The sequence below is a fragment of the Phyllobates terribilis genome, unplaced genomic scaffold (genome assembly GCF_046119375.1).
Source record: "Phyllobates terribilis strain yellow unplaced genomic scaffold, ASM4611937v1 Scaffold_3__8_contigs__length_932513732, whole genome shotgun sequence".
NCBI classification, from domain to species: domain Eukaryota; kingdom Metazoa; phylum Chordata; class Amphibia; order Anura; family Dendrobatidae; genus Phyllobates; species Phyllobates terribilis.
Genome location: NW_027362763.1, coordinates 72,218,884 through 72,233,967, shown reverse-complemented (window position 1 = coordinate 72,233,967; position 15,084 = coordinate 72,218,884). Strand labels below are relative to the sequence as shown.

The window sequence follows — 15,084 nt, the reverse complement described above, 5'->3', positions numbered from 1 at the left end:
ATACCCACGCTACAAGGAGAACTTTCTGTCTCTTATTCCCTTGTAGGACAGGCCTAATAAAATGGGGCAGTATGAGAAGGCCCTTGTTGCGGAATTAATAAAAAAATTCCCATCTGAAAACGCTGGCGGCAGAGGTCACAGTTCATTGGAAAACCAAGGAGTACAGGCAAGAGAGACAGAAATGCAATCCAGAAAAATGCAGGGGAACACTGTCAAAGTTCTGGGACAGTTTTCTCAGACCCTCCCATCGCACAGGCCCTGAGGCTCGGGGTATTCTCCCAAGGAAGGAAAAGTTCGGAAGATGGTGAGGGAGTACTTTGCCTACCGTGCCAACATCCTCCGTGATTCCTCTGTGCCTTATAATTATTGGGTATCCATGCTGGACACGTGGCATGAACTGGCTCTCTACGCCATGGAGGTCCTGGCCTGCCCTTCCGCTAGCGTTTGGTCAGAGCGGGTTTTTAGTGCTGCTGGTGGATTTATAATTGATAGGTGCATCTGCCTGTCAACTGAAAATGCTGACAGGCTGGCTCTTATAAAAATTAACAAGGGCTGGATTTGGCCAGAATTCTCAACACCACTGAATGATAGCAGCGTAAGATAAGCTGAAATACAGTGTCTTTTTTTTGAGAGGTCTAACTCTATTCCCATGCACCTACGTCTTCACACCCAGACATGGGTATATTCTTCCTGATTTTGTCTATTTGCTATTGTCCTCCTCCTTCTCTGCATCCTCATCCTCCACCACCATATCACCACCATATGTACCATATCAACATATCTATGTTTCTTGCAAGGGGTATTGGAGTTCCTCCAAATTTTTGTCAGCCGTTGCTTCACTGCATAAGCAAAGAGTATGGGAGACACACTTCCTAAAAATGGGAGCATTTTTTGCAGGAGGCCCTCTGACCTATATGTCTCTTATAAGGGACATTGGAGTTCCTCCATATTTTTGGCAGTCGTTGCTTCACTGCATAGGCAAACAGTATGGGAGACCCACTTCCTAATAATGGGAGCATTTTTGCAGGAGGTCCTCCGACCTCTACGTCTCTTTCACGGGGCATTGGAGTTCCTCCAAATCTTTGGCAGCCGTTGCTTCACTGCATACCCTATAACTGAATAGCAGACCCTCTCCTTTCTAAAGGGAACATGTCGTACTCGTTACTTTGGCCATGCTCTATGTGTCTTTAAATTGTTAGTGGGGTTTTTCCTAAATTTTGGCAGCCATTGCAGTCACAGCATGGGCATTACCACTATAGGAGATTGGCTTCTTTATAATGGGAACATTTTTTTACTGAGACCCTCCTCTATGTCTCTTCAAAGTGGTATTGGGTTGCATCCACATTTTTTGAAGCCCTTGCAGTCACTGCATACGGAATAACAGTATGGGAGACCCACTTGACAATTCCCAGTGAATGCATTTGTCTTGGTTGAAAGCAATGTAAAAGTGCAAAAATGCATCAAAAACGCTACATGTGAACATAGCCGAAGGTGTGGAGGAGTATTTTTGTTTTTGCATATTTATTTTGCCTTATATACCCTGGAAAGGATGTTCCTTAACATATTTCCCCGGAAAATCCATTTTGATTTTGTATTTGCATGTTTATTGTGAGTCCGTAAAAGTGGCGTAATACCTCTGACAACATTGTTGACAGCAGTGACCTGGGAGTCCGAAATGCTTCCAGGGGTCTTCCCCATGCTGTTCCCATGTCAATTGAGCACTGTTCCCATCGATTTTGGCAATTTTTAGGCCCTCTGAAGACCACCGGTGGGAGTCGCCTGAAAAATGCTCGAGTTTCCCATAGAATTACATTGGGCTCGTTGCTCGGGTCGAGCACCCGAGTATTCCAATTTGCTCGACACGAACAATGAGTACCCGAGCATTTTAGTGCTCGCTCATCAGTAGTGCCTACATGATATTAAAAAAGATACAAGGAGTTCGTTATATCTGTGCCTACATGATATATAGAAAGAGACAGAGAGTCAGCTGTGTCTGTGCCTACATCATATACAGAAATATACACGGTGTGAATTGTCTCTGTGCCTACATGATATGGAAAAAAGGGTCAGGGAGTCAGTTGAATCTGTGCCTGCATGATATATAGAAAGATACAGGGAGTTGGTAGTATCTGTGCCTATATGATAAATAGAAAGAAACAAGGAGTCAGTACTGAGTTGGCTGTATCTTTCCCTACATAATACACAAAAAGAAGCAAAGAAGTCAGTTTTATCTGTGCCTACATTATATAAAAATAGAAACATGAATTCAGTTGTATCTGTGCCTACATGATAAACAGAAAGAAACAAGGAGTCAGTACTATCTGTGCCTACATGATTCATTTGGAAAGACAGTGAGAAAATGCTATCTATACATCATTCTGATATTTGGAGGCAGTACTATTTATATCAATATACTATAGTAGACATTGTGACTACATTTTTCTCTATATTTTTAAACATTTTCTATAAATAATTTTTCAATATTCAATGATGGTCTGAACCTGTATAATATTTTTATGTCGATAGTCTTATAGATTAATGTATGTAACCATGCACTAGATAATCCTCTCTGTAGTCAACAGGGAATGCTGTGAGATTTCAGTTCTGAAAACTGCAGAATTGTAAATGCAGCTCTTGAGTAGAGCACAATTTGTATTTCAGGATCAGAAATGCACGGTGTTTTCATAGTGACTCTGCTTCTTAATGCGCATTATGTGTATATAAATGATATGTGTTTCAGTGGAAAGTCCCTTTAAATATAACATCATCCAATCTTTTTATCTTGCAGGCGACAGATATTGGTGCATCTATGGTCATCCATGCATTTGGAGCTTATTTCGGGCTGGCTGCTTCGGCTGTACTGTATCGATCTGGACTGAAAAAAGGACATGAACATGAAGGCTCTGTTTATCACTCTGATTTATTTGCAATGATTGGTAAAGTAACTAAATGTACAAATCTTTATTTTGTAAGTCACTAAGTCACTGTCCACCCTCCACCCAAGTAGTCAGAGATAGTCGGACGCCAATGGGAAGATAGGAAGGAAAAAAAAAAAAGCGCAAAAACACTTTAAAAAAGGATTTTAATGACCGAGATTTTAACCCTTAGTTTAGAGCATTTTTTCATTTTTGTGCTTTTGTTTTTTTCCAACCTTCTTTCAAGATACATAACTTTGTTTTTCCATCAACATTGCCATATTGAAGGCTTGTATTTTTTTGCAGGACGAGTTGTAGTTTTGGATGACACCAGTCATTCTACTATGCAATTTATTGGAAAATTGAACAAACGACATGCAATGAAATGTACGTGCAGTTAAACAGTTTCTGCAATTTGTTTTTGAAGGTTTTCCACAGGATTCAAACTCACAACCTGTAGCTTGGCAGGCAGCAGCTTTACATTTCTATGTACCAATACATCTCTTATATAATTTGCATACTTGTATAGTAGAGGTAAAATAAAAGTCATAGGTTTGTTTTCCTTTTGAAGTAACAAAAAAAAAATGAAAAACAGCTGTAATAATAATTCTTACTGCTCTTTGTAAAAACAAAATAATCATTACAAATCAGCAACAAAAATGGACATATTTGACATATTGTCATCATGGCGATGCCATGGGAATTTTTTTTTTTTTAAAAGTATATTGGAAAATTCTATAACTTTTTATTTTACAATGAATACGCCTTATTTGAGGACAATTGAATATTCCTTTAAAATTAATAAAAACTCTCCAGACCATGCTCTTTAGAAAGACAGCTTGGCTGGAGAGTCACAGAAAGTAAAACAAAAGGTCACAATCTAATACTTGACGTTTCGCCAAGCGTTCTTGTACACCTTTGTTTGTCTTGCTGTAGCCCTTTCCCAGGTACATGAATCTGAGTCAGGGTAATCACGACATTTTAATTATTAGTGAAATCTAAAGTTCAACTGGTCATTAAGTGAAGTTATTTTGTTAATGTGTGATGAAAGGACCCGGGGGATCCAAAGTAATCATTCTGAACTGTTCCAACCCATCACCTGCATCCCTGTCCTTACTAACAAGCAACATGCTGTCATTTTCCCCAGAAAGTTCAGATCAGATCATTCATTTTTTCCCTGGTTTGATTGGCTATAGCATATTCTATCACTTTCTGTTGTACACACAGTATCTCTTTAAAGGGGCTGTCCTATCCTAATAAATGGGTAAAATCTGAACCTTCTTGTAAAACCAAGCAACTTTGCAATTTATCTCTTATTAAAATTTCTCTCCATTTTCAAGAATGGACTGCAAGCAATTTCATTTTGGTTCAATCGCTGCTAAATAGAGTGCACAATTCAGGCCAGAGGCTCAACCATACTGGAAGCCCAAAAAGTAGGAAGCTGGGAGGCAGGGGCTGTGCCCCTGAAGCTGTGGTCTCCTGAAGCTGTGCACCCTTTAAATACCTAACCACAAGGTTGGAGTGGTCACTGCCTCCCTTAAGATCAGAACAATCATCTCCTGCTGCTATATTAATTTACATGGTCTCATGGGCTATAACATATTTTTATCACTATCTACTTCTCAAAACTATAACAACAGTATATCTTTAAATACACAACCACAAGATCACTGGTCACTGCCTCCCATATAATCAGAACAATCATCTCCTGCTGCTATATTAATTTCCATGGTCTCATGGGCTATAGCATATGTGATCACTATCTACTTCTCAAAACTTTACCAACAGTATGTCTTTAAATACACAACCATAAAATCACTGGTCACTGCCTCCCATATAATCAGAACAATCATCTCCTGCTGCTATATTAATTTCCATGGTCTTGTGAGCTATAGCATATTTGATCACTATCTACTTCTCAAAACTATACAAACAGTATGTCTTTAAATACACAATCACATGAGTGCGATGGTCACTGCTGCCCATATTATCAGAATACTCATTTCTGCTGCTTTAATAATTTTCACGCTCTTATTGGCTACAGCATATTTTATTTCTGCTTGCTTTTTGAAACTGTCACATAACCAAAAGATTAGAAAAGTCACGGAGGCAGGTTTAATAATCTTGCCTGAGCAAAGTAAAAATTAAAATCACATCCCTTTCTCACTAAACCACACTCTTTTCTGCTAAGCCACATAACTGTATTTAGCTTTGTAAATTACCATCACTTGTTTACTGCAAGGGTGGAAAATTAATCCCCAGATGCTACAATAATTTCCATAGTTTCATTGGACACAGTATATGTTTCCCCTGCAATTTCTTGATACTATACCTGTCCCATAAGGCTACATGAGTAAAGCAGTCACTGCCTTCTACAAGATCAGAACATTAACCTTCCGCTGCTTCAATAATTCCCATAGTTTTATTGAATAGAGTATATCCTTTCATTGACCATTTTTTGATATTAAGCCTGTCACATATTACCACGTGAGTGAATTGGTCACTGCCTTCAATAAAATCAGATCACTAATCTCCCGCTGCTACAATAATTCCCATAGAGAAGTAATTTGGTACAGTATACCTCCCTGCCCATTTCTTGATTTTGTGACTGTCACATGTAGTTGTGTGAGTGAAATGGCCACTGCCTTCTGCAAGATCAGAGAGAGATATCTGACAGATTTAGGCAATATTATTATAACATACTTGTTGCACTTCATCTCTGCCCACCTAGGACCATAATTGTAGGAGGATCATCATAAGGGGATATATGATCAGGGAAGAGCCACAATGCTCAAAAAATGAGTGATCCAGCACAATATGGTATCAAAATATCTAGATTTTATTACATGATAACAAAGTAAGTGTATGAACACACACAGAAAACACAGAGTGTATTTAAAATAGGGCTCACAATGGAAACAGTCGCTCAGTAATTAAGGGAGAAAAAGTTAATTGAAACTCCAAAGGGTAAGTATCTAAAGTATGGTAAATATAATCACATTAGATATCACTACCATGACAGGTACATAATTGATGACTACTTCACATATTATACTTATAACAGACATATATCGGAAACATAGTCTACCTGTCAATGGATAGATTACCCTTCAGTCACTGCCACATGCGCGCCAGCCCCGACGCGCGTTTCGGCAAACAAGCCTTTGTCAAGGGGTGTGAACATAGTCTCCACCCCTTGAACACCCCTTGACAAAGGCTGGATCACTCATTTTTTGAGCCTTGTGGCTCTTCCCTGTTCATCTTCTGCAAGATCAGTAAACTCATCTGTTGCAGCTACAGTTATTTATGTTATGCCTTCAGCATATTGTATTCCTGCCTCAAAATTGCCACTGTGATATGTAACCTTATTTTCTACAGAAAAGGTCACTTTCTCCTGTAAGATCAGAATACAACAATTTCTATAGTTTCACTGGGTAAATTATATTGTAACCACTCACATTTTTTTGGAATTGTCCCTTTCATATTCAACCATGTCTTCAAAGAACCACATTTGTGAAAAAGGTCACTTCCCCCACAAGATCAGCACACTCTTTTTCCTCTGCTGTCAGTTTTTTTTTTTATAAATTAACAGAATGAATGAATGTATAAATTAATCAATCAATATATCGTTTATAAAGCAATGAAATTCACTCACAAAGATGTTATTGTTGTCGAAAACTCATGTATTTTCAGGAACCCTCTTTCTGTGGATGTTTTGGCCAAGCTTCAACTCTGCCATTGCCGAACATGGAGCAGATCAGGAAATGGCCATTATTAACACCTACTTCTCACTGGCGGCCTGTGTGCTCACTGCCTATGCCTTCTCCAGTCTGGTTGAACACAAAGGAAAGTTTGATATGGTAAGAAACTGCATAAATAATGTCACAATTCTTACTGATCCCTACACATTTTATATATAATATTTAGATCTTAGTCAGACAGACTTAAAATGAATCCTTAAGCAGGTTTTTTGCTTTGTAAAAAGGGTTATGTTGTAGTGGCAGAGACCCTGATTATGGCGATGTATCACCTGTGGGGCTGCTTGCTGCAGTTTTGATAAAATTCCTGCTTCCTCTGCTGCAGATCTACCAGTTTTCTAAATTCTGAGTTGTGTATAGCCCCGCCCTCATGACTGATTGGCACCTTTCTGTGTACACTGTGCATAGGCAGAAAGCTACCAATCAGTGGTGGTGCGGGGTTATTCAAAGCTCATGAATATTGAGAGCTATATGGTGATAATCTCCTGCTGATAAAACAGTGATTTTGCCAAAGCTACACCAAGCAACCCAACAAGTGATACATCACTGGAATTAGGGTCTCTGCCCTTACATTATGCTGTTCACAGAGATCCCCCTACTTTTTTTTAGAAAAACAAGCCACCCTCGCTCTTATGTTGTGTGTAGAGCTTTTCCTACATGTTTCGGACGGAATCTGAGTAAGGACTGAGATGTAATCTGAAACATTTAGGAAAAGCTCTCACATGTATATGTTTTTCTACAGTACTGGGAATGTTTTCTTTTTATGCAATTTTACCCATAATTTTTTTTTATCCCAAAAAAATCAGGATATCCCTACCTCTTCCTATCTCACACTGGCTCAATCTCCCCTTAACTGTAGACTATAGTGGATCCAGTTTGACTCTCCAATGCTTCCTATTCCCTGTTGGCCACAACAGAAGTTTGACTGTGCAGTAGAAGTTATGGGATTCCATCCTTCTAAAAATGGAATCTTGAGTGACATCTATACTTACTAAATTCACATTTTTGAAAACTAGTGCCTTGAAAAATAAATTGTGACATATCAACCATGATGATATCTAAATAATCAGCAAGCCTGGGGTCTCACACTCATTGACTTGTTCCATCCAGGTCCATATCCAGAATGCCACTCTGGCCGGAGGTGTAGCGGTAGGAACCTGCGCTGACATGAACATTGGACCCTTTGGCGCAATGATTATTGGGTTCATTGCAGGAATAATCTCTACCCTGGGATTCAAGTTCTTAACTGTAAGTTGACACCTAAATTTTCATTGATTAAGTCTTAGGCTTGTTTCTTAGAAGTACAATAATGGTGACATTTGTTGCTCACTTTATGAATGCAAATTTTACCCCGATCCCTACAATATTTGGCTCAGTACTTCATTATGTAAAATTGCTCTTTATTAACTTTGTTCTCATCCCCATTATCTCTTTCAGCCAATTTTTGCTTCCAAGCTCAGGGTTCAGGACACATGCGGAGTGCACAATCTTCACGGTTTACCAGGAATTATGGGTGGGATCGCAGGCATTGTGGCCACAGCCCTCGGAGCAAAACCCAAGTGAGTAATTCTCCTTCCAATGCTAAAAATTATTTTTGATCATTTCGGCATTCAGACATATCTCCTCATGGATTTAAAGTGCACTGAATAAATCAAATAAGCTCTCTAGGAAAAAAAATAAACTATAGAAATAGTAGAAAGTCTGGTGACATATAATTAAGGGTATGTAATAAAGGACTAAGTATAGGGCAAACCAAAAGGGAAACACAAAAGAGCAAAAATGTTCATGAGCCCAAAAAAATAATCAATAACCTTTGTTAAATAAAAACAATCATGCTCTTAGAATGAGAACAACATTAAATTAAAGGCATCATGACAAATTGTGTTCATGTAGCCACCATGCTTCTCGCCTCATGATGCTGAAGGCAGTTTGGGACTAGACTCATGACTACAAATTGCATATAAGGCCAAATGACTCCAAAATGTAGAAGTTTGATTAGCAGAGATTCATATTTCTACAACTTTTTGCTGGGGTGGCACCACCACCCCCAGATGAAGGCAATGAGCGAAACGCACTTCGGTGCTGGCATCATTCCAGCAGAAGAGGACAATTATGGGTATGCGGTTTGTAAGTTGACTCACTATCACTGATTATTTTACTTATGTTAATTAGTTTACAGCCCTACTACACTCACCTCCCGTATGTGACGTCTTTCTTTTACAGTTGGACTCATGCCGAGTCCATAATTGTTTTTATTTAATAAAGGTTCATTTTCTACATCGATTATTGTTTTGGCTCATTAGCATTTTTTTCCTCCCTTTGCTCTTTTTTATTAACAAGCACATGTATGGCCAAATTAATGTAAATATATATCATTAATTATTCTTCTTTTTATCACTCTTTAATCATAAATTATTTGATATTTACTTTATTTCACCTTCATGTTTATATCTCTTAATTATAAAGCCTCCATCTAAGCTCTCGGGCATGGGGTGGAGGGGGTATTGCTTCTCCTTGTGGTGATAAAATTGATTTTGAGAGCATTATGGGAAAAGATATGCAAATTAGCTCTCTGTTAAGTCTAACAATAAAAGGTGGCAGTAGAGACAGATTTTTTTGTAAAGCATTTGACAGCAGGTTAAATACAAAGATTTATCTACAGATATTTGTTTTTCTATGTTTAAACGGAATCTGTCAATGAATTTTTGCATAGTACGTTAATTTGAGAACAGCATAATATAGGACAAGAGACTCTGATTCCAGTGATGTGTCACTTACCGTGCTGCCTGGTGCAGTTTTGATAGCGTCCCTGTTTTTTCTGCTGCAGATCTAACAGTGCTCAAAATGTTGAACTGTGCATAACCCCACCCACATCACTGATTGGCAGCTTCTTGTGTACACTGTCAGCAAGCTGCCAATCAATGGTGGGGGCGGGGTTAGAAATATTAGCTGGACTGCTGTGCATGTGAGACATAGTTAGTCAGTGATAATTTCCTGGCGATAAAACCCTAATTGTATGGAAACTACAACAAACAGCCTAATAAGTAACATATCCCTGGAATCAGGATATCTTGCTCTATATTATGCTGCTCTCAGAAGAAATAGCAAAAACCTTCTGATAGATTCCCTTTAAGATTCCCATTAAATCTCCAAGCCCAAACAGACATGAAATCTACCCTGGTTTCCCTGGGGCTGATGTCAAACCTGTACATATAACAGTCCAATACAATCAATTTTTATGCAAAAAAACTCAATTGCTGCATAATAACAATATTTTTTACATTTTCCAGCTATTATCCTGTTTATCAAGGAGCTGCGTTAGCCGCAACCTTCGCTATCGCTATTGTTGGAGGCGTCATCACAGGTGTGTAATAGAGAGCATCATCTTAAGTGATCCCTTACTGTATATGATGACATTTTCAATGGGCTTTTTTATAATGGGATTTATAGGTCTAAGATTGAGCATAATTTTAGGATCCATGGATCCAGTATGCAGTATTCGGTTCTCTCCACAGTGGGGGTCTGAGTGCAGTCACATCTCCATGGAGAGTGTTATAGCCTGGAATTGGCACAGTGGAGTCAGCAGACCACATTCCCTTGCATCCAGCACACATTTATGGCATATCTCGTGAATATTCCATAAATGTCTAAGTTAGGAATATCAATTTAGGTCCAAAAACCAGCTTTGTTCATGAAGGTTTTTTTTTTTTTTAATATATTTCTAAAGTTATTTTTCTGGCCTTCATTTCTCTGTTGTTTTGTGCCCTACTTTTTAGGCTTCATCTTAAAATGTCCATTCTGGGGGCCACCACCTGATGAGAACTGCTATGATGACACCGTCTACTGGGAAGTAAGTACAGTCACCCTATTAAAAGGCATTACAGCAAGGCTTCACTATCACTATCTCACTCACTGTTTCCTCAGCTCCCAGACTGTTCTGACAATATATTGGTTCAGAAATCTGATATTGTAAATTAAGAGAATTACATTCCTAAAAAATACAGCAACTTTCCTGTGAATTAAAAGACAGCACATACATATACACTAGTGTCTTGTCTCTTCCTTATTTTATTTTCCTCCCCTTCCTGTTCCTCTACCACGTTTTCTTTTTTCACTTATTTTCCTGTTTCCTTTTTACTATTTTCATCTTTCTTTCTACCTTTCACATCTTTTCTTCTGTTCCCTCCCCCTTTCCATTTCATTCCTTTCTCTTTCAAACTTCCCCTAATTTTCCTCCTTTTCTTTCTCATCTCCAACTCTTTCTTCTCTACACTTCCTTTCATACCTCTCATCTCTTTTTTCACCTCTCCTCTCTTTTTCCTTTCTTTAGCTCTTCTCTCCTATGGAGTTCTTCCTTTCCATCAGCTCCCCACTCCTCCTTATCTTTTTCCAATCCCTCACTCTAAATACCACCTCGTTTTCTCTCGCCCACTTACAGCTCCATCCATTTTTAATCTCTTTTCTCTCCCTCTTCCCTCTAATCAGCTATTTTTACCTCCTCTCTTCAGCTTTTACCTGTATTCTAATCTTTCTTTCTTCTTTTCCGCTCCCACCGCTCATCTCACTTTTTCACCCTCTTACCTCTCCTTTCTCCCTTTTAATTCTTCTCTCTTTTTCTAACCTCCCCTTTACCGCTTTCACTCTCCACCTCACAACACTCATCTCCTCTCTTCATCTCTTTTACTTCTCTTCTTCCTTCCAACTTCCCATCACTCTTCTTCCTCTTCTCTTTTCTGTCCCTATCACCTTTTTCTCCTGTTTTTACCTTTTCCCAACTCTTTTTCCTCTTTCATTTCCCCTCCCCTTTTCAACCCGTTCTCTCCCCATATTCCCTCTCCTCTCTCCCTTTTAGCTCTTCTTTTTCCTCTAACCTCTCTTCTAACATTTTTTACTGTCCTTACTAATCCATATTCTATGTTTTCATCCCTTTCTCGCCTTGGTCTAAACCTTTCCTCTCCATACCCTCCTTTATTTTTCCCCTTTTCCCTACTGTCTTGACTACTTATCTCTCAATTTTCCCCCTCTCTACTCGATCGTCTTCCCTTACCCCCTCTCCCACATACCCGACCACTTCACATATCAAAAAATATCCTGATATGAATGAAAACAGATTAGACTGAAAATGTTACAAATGATTGTAAAATTAGCTGCAGTTCAGATAAGCATATGAAAAAGGAGCAAACTACTCCAAATAATTGAAATAAAAGAAATATAATTTGGACACCTTAGTCTTTGCATATGTGTTTAATTGGAACCATATGATTTTTTTAGGTTCCCCTCGAAGAAGAAGAAGCAGAACACCATTACCAAGGAGAACATGGAAAAATCCGTGTAGACGCATAAAGTCGCCACAGTCACTTTTCTCAAAAAAATGTATGGAAAGTATACCATAAACTTTATACCCAATATATATGACTTTATGCGAGGGAAATGATTGTTATATGGTAGGCATGACCTAAAAAGGCACCATTTACTATTATAGGTACCATGCTTCATGATCCTTTATAATAGATACCATTGAACTCTACATTGACAACTACTTTAGATTATTTCCGGAGCGTAAGGGGATTCATCCATTGTGTATAAATCTTTTAAATACAGTAAATCTTCAACTTTAGGTTCAACATTCTGTGATTCATTTTAAAACATTACTTTTTTTGGTCATTTGGAGCTCAGTTCTTCTGTTACAGAGCTAAAAATCTCCATATAGAAATTGAAATGATTGACAACATTTTTGCTGCTTTGGGTCACCACTAGGGGAAGCATAGCAGTTATTGATAAATATGTACACAGTATGCAGTAAACTCTGGAGCTCCCTCTATTGGTGACTGCAGACATAAGGAATTAAATCACTTAACTCAATGACTTTGCTGAAAATTTAGAGCTTTTTGTTAGAAAAATGGAGATCTGATCCCATAAAGATATATTAAAACATTAATAAGAAAATATTTTTCATGTATTTAGCAAAAACTATTACTATTACTATAACTACTATTTTCCACGCTCATGACCATACATCAGTATAACATTTATAAATGGAAAATTATATTCCTGATGTTTCATAATTAGTCATACCTATATTACAGGGAATCCTTACTTTTTTTCTTTCAATATTAGTTGCAACATATTTTATTTTTTTATGTTTTTTTTTTACATTTTTAGAGGCGTTTTTAACATGTAGTACAATGTATCCCACAATAAAGTAACAGTACAATATTATTTCATTTATCATAGTCTCCCTTGCCAACTTTTCAACCTTTCTAAAATTCTAGTTTCTGTTTTTCTGAGTTGTGATGCCATGATGTAAATGGCACAATATTTTAGCCAGATGCCATGATTGGGCCAATGGTCATGTCACATATGGCTGTTCTACATGATGGTTTTCTAGCATAGAGATGTATAGATTCTCCGAATCCATTGTAAGGAATATGGCAATTGTCATTATATATACCCTCATTACTTTCTTTCTTGGTTATATACCATAATACCAGGCTATAACAGTCCATCACATTTACAGCTTGGGTTGAAGTATTGTCACTAGTGATGAGCAAATGTGCCCACTACTCGATTGAGCACGGGGTGCTCGGGTACTCATTGAGTATTGCGGATGCTCAAGCACCATACTTGAGTCCCCAGGGATTGCTTGCCAATATGGCTACGGCATTACAGTGTATGGCAGGCAATCCCTGCATGTTTATTGGCTATCTAACAGCCGCAAAACATGCGGGGCAGGGATTCAAGCATGGCACTCCAGCACCCACGATACTCGATGCATACCCAAGCACCCTGTACTCACTAGAGTAGCACACTCGGTCATCACTAATTGTCACATATATTATATCTCCTTTTATTGATACCATGACCAAGAATTAGACAGAAACTAGTTGCAAGAAAAAAATCCTACCCTATAGAGCACTTATAATTATTTAAATCTACTATAGCCTTAAAGGGGTATTCTGGTTGGATAAGTTGTAACTTTTGAATTAAAAGGAATTCAACCTCTGGGAATCCAAATGATTGCCAGAATGGGCACTTTAATCTTTAGAATGGTAAATATCTTAATCAGACCATATATTTTTCTTAATTTTTGAAAGTTATAATAGAAACCAATAGGAACTAAAGTGTTTTATGAAAGCAATAATGTAAATGTATTAGTGAATTGTATCTTTTGGTCAATAAAGTTTTTTTCTTGAATCACGTCTTTTATTTTTTCAATTTACTACATAGTAATAATTAGAGATGAGCGAACCTTTAAAGGTTCGATTCATTTCAGATTGTCAAACTTCCCGTTGTCCGCCAAACAATTTGTCGAATGATTCGTCGAACATATCCAAACTCCATTGGATTCAATGAGAGGAAAAACCAAACACATACACAACACCTTCAAAGGGGCCAAGCTGCCAAAACAGCTCAAATAGGGTCAGATACCACAATTTCACCATAGTAAAAATAGTGTAATGGGGACTGACACCCTTCCACTACTAAAAGCACATCAGATGGAGACCCAATGAGGAGTCTCCACATTTCAAAACATTAGGGGTAGACACCACCAACGTGGCATCAATTTCACCAGAGTAGAACTAGTATAATGGGGGGCCGACACCTTTCCACTACAGCCAACCCACCAGATGGAGACCCAATTAGTAGTCTCCACATTTCAAAAAATTTGATGCAGACATCATGAAACTGGCATCAATTTCACCAGACTAGAACTAGTATAATGGAGGACCAACACCCTTCCACTCCAGTCAACCCACCAGATGGAGACCCAAACAGTAGTCTCCACATTTCAAAAAATTAGGGGCAAGCACAATCAAAGTCGCATCAATTTCACCAGAGTAGAAATAGTATAATGGGGACTGGTACCTTTCCACTGCAAAAAACATATCATATGGAGATCCTATCAGGAGTCTCCACATTTCAAAAAATTAGGGGCAGTCACCACCAAAGTGGCATTAATTACAGTAGAGTAGAAATAGTATAATTAAGACTGACACCTCTTCCACTATAGCCAACCCAGCAGATTGAGACCCAACTAGGAGCCTTCACATTTCCAAAAATTATGGGCAGACACCACAAAAGTGGCATCAATTTCACCAGAGTAGAAATAGTATAATGGAGGACTGACACCCAGCAGATTGAAACCCAATCAGGAGTCTCCACATTTTAAACAATTATGGGCAGACATCAACAGCAGCAACAGCAGGCACAGAAGCCAAGGCAGAGCTATCACAGACTGCAATAACGCGAGATCAATGCAGCACACTAAAAGATACACCATCTACTAGTCTGCACAGTCTGCAATTGGGGTGTAAAAGTCCTTGGCTTCTTCATTTTTATGAAAGTTAGGCAGTCTGCTCTTTCAGGGGACAGCTGGATGCGCTTATCCATCAGGACACCATGAACAGTGC

The 15,084-nt window shown here is 38.4% G+C and overlaps 1 protein-coding gene across 1 annotated transcript in view; it reads left to right on the top strand.

Annotated features, from left to right (window-relative positions):
• The window catches only part of RHAG (Rh associated glycoprotein), a 110,588-nt gene extending 96,756 nt beyond the window's left edge, over positions 1 to 13,832 (top strand). Inside the window, exons 4-10 of the mRNA XM_073674031.1 lie at positions 2,789 to 2,936; positions 6,609 to 6,775; positions 7,784 to 7,921; positions 8,111 to 8,232; positions 9,964 to 10,037; positions 10,450 to 10,523; positions 11,945 to 13,832. Coding sequence (XP_073530132.1) covers positions 2,789 to 2,936; positions 6,609 to 6,775; positions 7,784 to 7,921; positions 8,111 to 8,232; positions 9,964 to 10,037; positions 10,450 to 10,523; positions 11,945 to 12,016 — 795 coding nt within the window. The 3' untranslated portion in view covers positions 12,017 to 13,832. The remainder of the gene's footprint in view (positions 1 to 2,788; positions 2,937 to 6,608; positions 6,776 to 7,783; positions 7,922 to 8,110; positions 8,233 to 9,963; positions 10,038 to 10,449; positions 10,524 to 11,944) is intronic.
• Positions 13,833 to 15,084: the final 1,252 nt, after the last annotated feature.